Source organism: Cyprinodon variegatus, unplaced genomic scaffold (genome assembly GCF_000732505.1).
Source record: "Cyprinodon variegatus isolate N-32 unplaced genomic scaffold, C_variegatus-1.0 Scaffold680, whole genome shotgun sequence".
NCBI classification, from domain to species: Eukaryota; Metazoa; Chordata; class Actinopteri; order Cyprinodontiformes; family Cyprinodontidae; genus Cyprinodon; species Cyprinodon variegatus.
The window spans coordinates 159,614-170,610 of record NW_015151133.1 but is presented as its reverse complement, the minus strand read 5'-3'; the positions used below and the strand labels follow the sequence as shown (position 1 = coordinate 170,610).

General features: G+C 40.9%; 1 protein-coding gene across 1 annotated transcript; it reads right to left on the bottom strand.

The window, feature by feature from the left end:
* Window positions 1-258: 258 nt before the first annotated feature.
* Window positions 259-5,067, bottom strand: ociad2 (OCIA domain containing 2). The gene is made up of 8 exons (XM_015394295.1): window positions 5,050-5,067; window positions 3,951-4,133; window positions 3,787-3,871; window positions 1,581-1,634; window positions 1,439-1,486; window positions 1,215-1,353; window positions 710-784; window positions 259-600 (listed from the first exon to the last, which is right to left on the bottom strand). Exons 1-7 carry the CDS (start codon window positions 5,065-5,067, stop codon window positions 718-720), a joined length of 594 nt encoding a protein of 197 aa, XP_015249781.1. The 3' UTR covers window positions 259-600; window positions 710-717.
* Window positions 5,068-10,997: the final 5,930 nt, after the last annotated feature.

Below are 10,997 nucleotides of genomic sequence, written 5' to 3'. Positions count from 1 at the left end.
GCAAACAGCTGCTTCATTTGTCAGGAGAAAAAAAAAACAAAAAAACAAGGGGGGGGGAAAAACTCTACAGATTCAACTGGCCTTTGCAGAGCTTTTGCAGCTTAGGCCTAATAAACTTTAAACCATCCTAATGTAAGCTATTAAAAATAAACATTACACATCCTTTCTCCTAAAAAGTCAGGAAAATAAAAAAAGGATTTTTTTTGTGCAGTGACAGAAACAACTTAGATGAATTGAAAAAAGCTGAAATTTGAAAAATTTATTTCGCACAAAGTCTGTAGCCAAAAGTATGATGATGATGAGGATGATGGTAATGGTTAGCTACTCAAGTTATGCCATACAAAGTATTCACCTTTTTGGATTTTAAAAATAAAACAAATAACCCTACAATAGAGGCTTTAGTTTAGTTCACAAGGTGGCATTTATTTAAAAAAGGGAAACTGCATTCTTTATCTATCACCGATGGTATTCTAGCACCATCCAGTGGATTCTTTGAAGAAGCAATACATCAAAAATACATTTCCAGTAAGTTTATTCACATTTTCCTGTGCTAAACAGGAATACAGCTCTGATAAATCTCCTCAGCTGCTTCTTCCCGTGCTGAAAAATTAAAACAAAGCAAAACATGAGAGTAGGTCATGTCAGTACGTATTTAGAGGTAATAAATGCTCAGATTTTTCAAAGCTTTGTTGCCATTAGCTTTATGTACCTTGGAATCTAAGCTTGCTCAGCAGGGACAGATTGAGTTTTTTTCTTGCATTCTTCACACTCATGATGGCAGTGTCTGTTGAGATGAGAAAATCATGAGTGATGTAACATGAGATGAAGCAGCCCACCTGCACACCACCATCTGGAAGCTACCGCCCCCAAATCACTCAAATTTAAACTGGATTCTTCAAAACTGAATTCATAATCTTTAAAATACATTTAGAAATTTACCATTTATTTACTCTGATTTAAAAACAAAACATAAAAAGAATTAAGCTGATATTGCTGCAGAAAAGCAACAAAAATGTAGAATGGACAGATCTGGATTGTACTAATTATAGATTTTCTAAAACACAACAGTGATCTTTCCAACCTTCATGAGTGGAGAGACACGTTTTATGTGTTGCAAATAAGATTCATACTTTTGGAAATAGTTTGCATGTGGTGGATAAAATACATAGTGGATTGATGAGGTAGTCAGTAATAGTGACACTAATTTTCCCCACCTGTTCCTGCTCCCTGGACCAGAGGGCCCTTTTCTGGACCATGATCCTGGGCCATCTTGAATACCAATCTCCTGGAACTTGCGTCGACAGGTTCCAGCATAGGAAACTTTTCCCACTGCAAATCCCAGAATCCCAGCAACTAAAAAGAAAAAAATTATGTATATATATTTTCATCATTACAACTGATAGACCCCCTATGTATCTGCAAGGAGAATAATCCAGACCTGCTAGTTTTGGAAAAGGCCCGAACCTTGCTGATGATTTCCAAACACCTGCAATAAAGCAAACAACAGCAAAAACCCATTAGCTTGAACGAAACACAGTGAAGAAATGAATGTTAATGGTTTAATGGATGACTGTGTTTACCACTGTAGATGAGACCACCAGTAACAGTCATGCTACCCAGAGACAGCGGAAGAGCTGAATGGGAAATAAGAAAAATGAAGGCAGGAAGGTGATTAAATTAGCCCAGTAATAGGAAAATGGCAGACATGCACCAATTAACAGGCAATAGATGTTTAGATGCAATTTTCTGAACAGTAGGTTCTGTTTTAGGCACTGTCAATAAATACATAAAACCAGAGCATATATTTGTAGACACTTTTTTCCCTTATATTGTCATTAACATCAGTGAAGTAGACAAGCATAACATAGTTATCCATCCATTTTCTGGCATGCTTTATCCCAAGCAGGGTCGCAAGGGGGGCTGGTGCCTATCTCCAGCTGTCTATGGGGGAGAGGCGGGGTCCACACTGGACAGGTTCCCAGTCCATCGCAGTGCAACACAGAGACAAACGAAGGAGAATTTAGAGAAGCCAATTACAATCATGTTTTTGGACTATGTACCCAGAGAGAACCCTCTCATGCTCAGGAATCGCCAGGAATCGAACCCGCAACCTTCTTGCTGCAAGGCAGCAGTACCACCCACTGCTTCACTGAGCAGCCCATAACATAACATAGTTGCAATACTGGAAAAAAATCTAAATCTAGATAAGCCATTATTTAGTAAAATAAATGGTTTCTTTCTTGAATTGAGGAGGTGAGACACTTTTCCAATGGAACAAGATCATTTACATTTAAAATAAGAAAGAAATATTGCATTGTCTTATCTCAAGTGCTTATTATCTAATTATCCTATTTTAGATGTAAAAATACTAATTACATTGGCAAACAATCTTATTTATCTAAATTAAGGGTAAATATACTTAATTTAAGAAATGTTGACTTATTTCTAGATCGTTTTTGCAGTGTAATTATATAATTTTCTCTGTTATATTATACGATCAAAAACAAACCATAACATCACTGATGAAATAAAAAAAGAAGATAAAGTAAAATATGGGTAAAGGGAGGGGTCTTAAACCTAAGAAAGTAACTTAAAGAGTTCATGAATGTAATCAATGTTTGGTAAAAGATTCATTAAACACATTTCTGAGTTGAATAGAAATCAGATTAACTTTAGGCCCAAATACTTTGACGCATCAATGGGTATAATCATGTAAATTCTTCTTTTTTTTATGGATTCCTGCAGCTCCTTTTTTTCTGCTATATATGTCTGTAACAAACAAGCAAAAACCAGCAGATAAAAAAAAAAAAATCTAAATATGAAGCCCAAACCTCAAAAAAAGGAAGAACCTAATCAGGTCATCTTAACACATGGAAATGGACACTTTATTAAAACAAAAATAATAAAGTAATCTAAATTAATAAAAGCAGTGAGACATCCGGCTGTTGATGATGTGTGCTTCCCAGATGTTTCTCAAAGGAAGTTTAAGGTTAGGATTTTGCAAGCTAATCACAAATCCAATGCTCTTTGCCCGTTGTTTTAAATGTTGACCCTTGGAGTGGAAATAAATATCCGTCTGATTAATTAGAGGGCAAAGGTACAAATGGAGGAAGTGCTGATTGTTGATGCTGATAGAAGAGGAGCAGCAGCTCCATGGCTGATGGTGAGTGGAGGGGCAGAGAGAGAGGATGCAGATTAGAAAGTGTTTCCACATAAAACACAAAAGGTTTTCTGTTTTCCTTCTATCAGCCACCACTGGAGTACTTCTCATGCACAGAGTCAGTGGGTTATACCTGTGCTGCAGTATTTATGCCTATATCTGATCGCCTTCATTTAGCAGTTACTTTGACAAATCATTTGTTTGCTTTGTCATTCTTGCAGAGGCGGTTCTTGGTTGGTTTTTCCTTTGAGAATCAGCTTAACCTACATTGTCATGAGTGCTGTGGACACTCCCAGCAAAGCGCCATCCAGCCGTAGCCTGAGACAAAGACCATGCAGGCTGTGCTGGCCCGCCATGATCTTTCCCTCAGTTTTATTTGCTCCAAATGAGGAACTACTACCTTCACATATGGAGACTCTTTTTTTAGGTCCTCGCATTTTCCACAGGGAGAAGTGGGAATGTAAACACCATTACAGTGACTGATGAGTCCAAGTACGCTGCTGCTACACACAGAAAAAAGTACTGATCCGTTTCCCGATAAGAGATTGTTAAACTTATAAAGTTGAATAAATGTCAAAACTGTGCAGAAATCTACAGAATTATGATTAGTATCTAAAGGAGGTTACCTCTGTACCAGAAGCTCTCCTCCTGGCACTCTTTCCAAACCTTCCTCACATCTTCCCTGTGGACATGAGCGTCACTAAGAGGACACTGTAAGACACACACAGGACAAGTTAGGGATTATTCCTGCCACACAGCTGCCCCCCTGTAATCTTTAACAATCTCTTACCTTCCAGCCCTGTTTGGTTGGAGCTGAATCAGGAGCAGCAGCAGTTGCTTCCTCTGTTTTCATGGTGGTAGTTTGTGCTCCTGCTTGAGAACTAATGATGGAAGAGTCTTCAGTGATTCTACCACGAGCTGTGCAACACAACCTTTCCCCCAATGTCCTTCCGCGTTCAGATAAAGAAACAAACTGAGCAGAAAGGCTCCTCCTTGAATTCTTTTTTTAAACTCCACCCTCACTGTAGGTATTTCATTGTTATATACATATATCACTGTATGAATTCCTTCAATAAGAAAAAAACAAACAAAACATTGTTGTACTACCCCTGCTGGACTATCTATTGGGATTTTTAACCTTTGATATTTTCCAGCTAGAACCCCCCATTTTCAGCTCTAATAACTACCAACCAGTTGTACTGAGTCCAACAGTCATTTATCCATTCTGCACTGTCTCATGCAGAGCATTAGGTGAGCTACGTGCGGCTGCTCTCAGCATTCCACGCCTCATCTCCTTCAAACCGATGGACAAACCCAAAAAAGGGACAGTGGACTGCTTCAGTCTGCATGTAGATTCCCAGCTTCCTCTCGCATCCTGAGAATCCCAGCCATAGAATTAGTCTGGTTCAACATGCATCTTCCTACCTCAGCCTCAGAACACTCTGCTGTTCACCCTTTACACATATACAACCACAATGCAAAAGACTTATTATTACTTATTATTCTATGCTAGGGGGTGGCATTGGCGTCAGGTGCAGGAGTTTGCCCTGCAATCAGAGGGTTCTCGGTTCAAGTCCCTGCTCCAGCTTTTAGTGTTGTTGTGTCCTTGGGCAAGACACTTCACCTGCATTACCTACTGATGGTGGTCAGAGGGCCCGGTGGCACCAGGGTACGGCAGCCTCACCTCTGTCAGTGAGCCCCAGGGCAGCTGTTGCTACAATGTAGTTTACCATCATCAGTGTGTGCGTGAATGGGTGAATGACTGCATGCAGTGTAAAGCGCTTTGGTCAAGTTTCCTGACTTGAAAAAGCACTATATAAGTACAGGCCATTTAACATTTAATTCTATTCTATTCTATTCTCACCCCTTCAACTGGCTTCTCCACTGACCCATTCAGAGTTTATCATGTATATACCTAAGTAGATTTACTGCTTCCTGAAGCAGTGATAACACTATAACAAGCTTTTGTGTACTGATGTTCCACATTTTAAGCAAAAATCCAAATGAAATTTGCACCATGGAGTGGAACTGATAAGTTTAAGGAGTGCTATGTGTAAATGATAAGTTTTCCAGGTGTATATCTCCCTGTCTGGCTGTCTATCTAGGGGTTGCGGTTTCAAAGAACCTAGGACAAGTTCAAAGGAAGGTGTGGTTATCTCCGTGTTTTATTGGTACAGATATTTTATCGGTCAGAAGGACAACATGTTTCAGCTTGTCTGATCCTGCTGCAGACTATAGAAATGTTAAAGTACCTTAGAAAAGTATTCAGACCCCTTGATTTGTTTCATATTGTAAAAATATGGAACACAGTGACAATGAGTGGTTCATAAATATGGTTTAGAAAAAATTAAGATGGTTTTGGCAAATTTAGGCCTACTATTCTGATTTAAAAAAAAGTAAAATTGTAAAAATTGTGATAGTTTTTGCAGTTGGATTTTTATCAGCTGTAACAAATAATGGTAATCTCTAGTCTCCTATCAAATGAGAACTCTGCCAGTCTGTCAGCACTGTCCTACAGTGAAGGTGCAGCTGCTGAAGGTTGCAGGATATAGTGCACCGACACACCTATACTATTAGTGGATTTATTAGTAAATTATTAATTTGTTATTGTCAAACTGTAGAGTGGTAAAAATCAGAAGACAAACAAAAATAAAAGGGAATTTAAATGTTTGCAGTTGTAAAAGAAAATGAAAAAGCTTCCCAGTAAAACCCCAAAACTGGGCTTGATTATAGGTAGTGTTGCAGTCAAGACAACTCCAACCAAGACCAAGGAGTACCAAGACAAGACCTTAAAGGAATAGTACACCCAAAACATGATTAGCCTTCATTTTCTACTCACCCCCATGCTGAACAACACTCTGGAGTACTTTTTTGATATCTCAAATGCATCTGGAGATCTGGGAGACTTCTTGCTGTCTGCTGACATTCAAATAATGGAGGTCTATGGTGACCGAGACAGAAAGGTCCATAAAAGTCCACAAAAAACGTGTCAATATTCCTCCATACTGCTCGTCCAATGTATTCCAAGTGTCCTGAGTGGGTAGCATCCAGAATTTACTCGAAACGAAGTCATTTAGAATGTTTTTAGAGCATAAACAGTAGTGTATAGGATTTCCTAAAAGCGCGCACCTGCGCGATCACGACGCTACGGAAGCCGGCAGACCAAACCAGCGCATTCAGCTCGGCAAAGAACTCATGCTCTTCCTCAACACTGAAGTCCTCAGACATTTTTCTTTCGTTGTTTCTTTCTTTGCACAGGTAAACAGCACATTTCTTCTTCTACGTTTGCATTATCGGCAGAGCAGACGCTGAATGCGCACTTTCATCTGGTTGGTCTGCCGGCTTCCGTAGCGTCGTGAACGTGCGGGCGCGCGCTTTCAGGAAATCCTATACACTACTGTTTATGCTCTAAAAACATTCTAAATGACTTCGTTTCGAGTAAATTATGGACGCTACCCACTCAGGACACTTGGAATACATTGGACGAGCAGTATGGAGGAATATTGACACGTTTTTTGTGGACTTTTATGGACCTTTCTGACTCGGGCGCCATAGACCTCCATTATTTGAATGTCAGCAGACAGCAAGAAGCCTCCCAGATCTCCAGATGCATTTGAGATATCAAAAAAGTACTCCAGAGTGTTGTTCAGCATGGGGGTGAGTAGAAAATGAAGGCTAATCATGTTTTGGGTGTACTATTCCTTTAAGAGGCCGAGACTTAGACCTTATGTGGTCTTGGTCTTGGTCTCGGCCTCTAAGGGTCTTGACCTCGTCTTGGTCTCGGTACTCCTTGCTCTTAATTGGTGTGCCTTTGACTACAATACTAGACTTAGACAACTTTTATTGTCATTTTGTATACACAGATTGCATAGAAAACGACATTTTGTTTTGTACAGTTTTTATGACATTTCCATTTCTTAACGTGCAGCAGAGATCAAATATAAACAGTGTGGGAGAAAAAACATGGTGCAAAAGAAACACATTGATATGAAAGATCATAGCATAAAACATATATGCAGTGTTTTGGTTTGGTGTTGTCAGTTTGATGCTGAGTCTGTGACATTTGTTACTTCAAGACTGGACTATTGTAATTCTTTACTATCAGGAAGTCCACAAGCTGTAGTTAAAAGCCTTCAGTTGATCCAAATTCTGCAGCCAGAATTCTGATGAAAATTTAAAGGAGAGATCATATATCTATCTTCTTTGGCTTCCTGTTAAATTAAGAATCGAATTTAAAATCCTCCTTCTCACATATAAAGCCTTAAAAGGCCAAGCTCCATCTTATATCAGAGATCTGATTGTTCCTTATGTTCCTAACAGAGCACTTCGCTCTCAATCTGCAGGTTTACTAGTGGTTCCTGGAATTTCTAAAAGTAGAATGGGAGGCAGATCTTTTAGTTATCAGGCTCCTCTCCTGTGGAACCAACTACCAGTTTTAGTCCACGAGGCAGACACCCTGTCTATTTTTATGGGTAGGCTTAAAACTTTCCTTTTTGATAAAGCTTATAGTTAGAGTGGCTCAGGTTATCCTGATCTATCTCTATAGTTATGCTGCTATAGGCTTAGACTTCTGGAGGACATAGGGACCCCTTTTTCATCATTCTGCTTCATTCTCTCTCTATTCTCCCACTCTGCAGAATCTGTTAGTTCAATCTCTAACGTTCTGCTCTCTCTGCTTTTTCTCATAGTAGCTTCATCTGGTCTGTTCCTGTTTGGCTGTGACACCATCCTGGAGAGAAATATCACCTGTGCTGCTGCCATCAACACCCTTTATAATTGTTTGGAAACTGCCTGTTTTTCAGTGTAGTCCTGTTTCTCTGACTATCACTGGCTGCATGTGCTCTCTTCATCCTCTGACATAGGAGCTGGCTCAGTGCTCGTCTGCCTGGCTGTGTGTTTCCTGGACGGGGCCGCCTTTTACAGTTGCTTTTATATCTCTGCTTCTGTCTCCTTGAACCCCAGTCGGCCTCAGCAGATGGCCGCTCACACTGAGCCTGGTTCTGCTGGAGGTGTCTTCCTGTTAAAAGGGAGTTTTTCCTCTCCACTGTCACTGCGAGCATGCTTAGTGTGAGGGATTGCATTCGAGTCAATGAGTCGATGCAATCAACTGGTTTTCCTTTATTAGAAAACTTTGAATCAATTTAAATGTATGATCTGGTGAAATGTAAAGTGCCTTGTGATGATGTTGTGAATTGGCGCTAATTAAATAAGTTGAATTAAATTGATTTTAAGGTTTTCTCAACAATTCAGCTGTCTGATGGCGGTGGGGAAGAGGCTGTTTTGGAATCTGCTGGACCTGCATCCAATGCGGCGAAGTCTCTTCCCAGAGGGCAGCAGGGAGAACAGTCCATGGTGGGGGTGTGAGGGGTGGTGTTGCCCGCTAGGGACACGCAGCGCCGGGATGAAATGTCTCTGATGGAGGGAAGCCCTGATGATCCTCTGTGCTGTTCTCTCCCCTCTTTTCACCTTCTTTCAGTCTGAGGAGCTGCAGCCTCCACACCACACAGTGAGACAGCTGGTCAGAACGCTCTCTATGGTGCTTCTGTAGAAGGCTGTGAGGATGGGTGGGGGCAGGTGGGCTCTCCTCATCCTCCGCAAGAAGTACATCCGCTTCTGTGCCCTTTTGACCAGTGAGATGGTGTTTACATTCCAGGTGAGGGTGTCTATGATGTGCACCCCCAGGAATTTGGTGCTGTTGAACACCTCTACAGCTGATGATGAGCAGTGAAGCGTGGTTAGGACGGTTCTTCCTGAAGTCAACGATGATCTCCTTTCTTTCTTCATGTTCAGGATCGGGCTGTTATCTTTGCCCGACTCCACCAGCTGCTCCACCTCCTCTCTGTAGTTTTGGTCGTTGTCGCGTCTGATGAGGCCCACCACCGTGGCGTCGTCTGCAAACTTCACCATGTGATTGGTGGAAATGGATGGAAAAAAAATAAGTGGTATACTTGTCTGTAAAGCAGACAGCTGCAGGCTGGCTACCTGAGTGGATTGCCTGACCATTTGGCCAACAACTTGTAAGATCGAGTTACTCTTTTCCTCTGAAAATAGTTCGTTAAACTGGGTTTTTCAAATCTGCTAACAATCGGCATCTGGTTCCCTTGCATTTCTGGTGACACCATCACCCTGGGATAGCTTTGATTATGTCACCAGTGCAACAGAAATCAAGAAAGTAAACAATGGAGGGCAACATGTCAGGAAGCCATGGCGTAGTAGGTGTACTTTATTGTTTTGCTCTTTCGTCCCTCCGAATCCCTTCCCCCTGTGCTGCTGTATGTTTATTGAATGTTGTTTCGGCTGTTAGATCAGAAGTGACTGGCGTGTTGTGATGACGTCCGTATGTTGCGCTCAGTGGTGTCATGTAAATTAGCGGGTCAACCCGGCTCTGGTGTTCCCAGAGCATGCCGATCAGAGCCAAGGAGATTTTAAAGCCAGTGAGCTGTTCCCACTGCCAATAAAAGCTGATTGTTTCCGAGTTTAAATGGGTTTTTCGGCCGGTGTGAAAGGGGTATTTGTAAGGTTTTAAATAACAAACTCTAAAAACATAGGCCACATAATTTAAACAGATTTTAAGATTTAATCAGATTTTGCTTGTGTTTGTTTTAGACCTGGGCTTCATGCTTTGTATAATAATAAAACAAGAGTCAAAATAACATACTTGTGACAGATGAATAAATGTTTTTGTAAATTATTAAATTATTAAAGCTCTGGGAATTGTAAACAGTATGCATCCCTCAGCTATTTAGAATATCATTATTTAAACAATGGTTTATTGGTCAAATAAAACATTACTACAGTCACTGCCACCTATCCCATTGCCCTGCTGTGTTGACATTAAGCCAAGCCATCCCATGCTTATTCTGTGAAGTCATTTAATAATGAACAACCAATCAAATTTCATCGTGGGCTGGTTTGCAGATTTGCACGAGGGCCATTTGTTGATTGACATGCTCAAAGCCAGCCCATTCGCCGACCCTCGACCAATCATTTTATTTCAGGGAGGTCTCAAAGGTGATTTTTTAAAATGTCACTTCTAGCAGCCAATCTCTATTAAAGGATGGAGGAAAGCGTGCAAATCCGTCTTTTAGCCTTTGGATGTGCACTATTTGTCAACCGGCAAGGCAAGTGGCGACCACGTAGAAGATTTTTTTCCCAGGGTTTTTTATTGTCATTACACTGTCACAAGTACAATGAAATGAACTCTATGCATTTAACCCATGCCTTTGGGGAGCAGTGGGCAGCCATTGCGCGGCGCCCAGGGAGCAGTGTGGGGTTAAGGGTCTTGCCTAGGGACCCAGAGTGGCAGTCCATGGGAGTGGGGCTTGAACTCGCAACCTCAGGACTTCAAATGAAATGTCCTAACCATTAGGCTGCCACTTGAGACCCAGGCCCAGATATTTGAAGATCTTGACGCATATAAGCCAGGACATATACAGGTTTCCCTCTTTAGATATAACTGTGAGATCTCTAGACATCTACTTTAAGCATTTGACAGGAAACAAAAAAGTTAGACAACAACAAGGTGCCAAAAGTTGTTTGCAACCTTCACCAGGATTGATCTGCTTGGCAATTATACTGGTAATTATTCTTGGAGATATGAGATCTCTTGAAATTCTGTGTGTATTTCCAACCGGTTACTCAAAAATCTCACTTCTGGTAAAGAGAATGCAGACCAAACTTTTGGATCCCCTGTTAAATCATGATAAATAAAGTAAAGGCTTTGGGTATAACATATTTCATAGCACTACAGGCTTGTTTCTCATAACACCAGGAGCAAATGTGGTGATTTTACAACAGCCTTCTGAATCTGATTGTTTCTGACTTGCAGTTGGAGGCC

Coding starts and splice junctions, on each gene's coding strand:
- ociad2 (XM_015394295.1), bottom strand. Junction 3,872..3,950: donor CAACCAAACAGGGCTGGAAG/GTAAGAGATTGT, acceptor TGTGTCTTACAG/TGTCCTCTTAGTGACGCTCA. Junction 1,487..1,580: donor TGGTGGTCTCATCTACAGTG/GTAAACACAGTC, acceptor GCTTTATTGCAG/GTGTTTGGAAATCATCAGCA.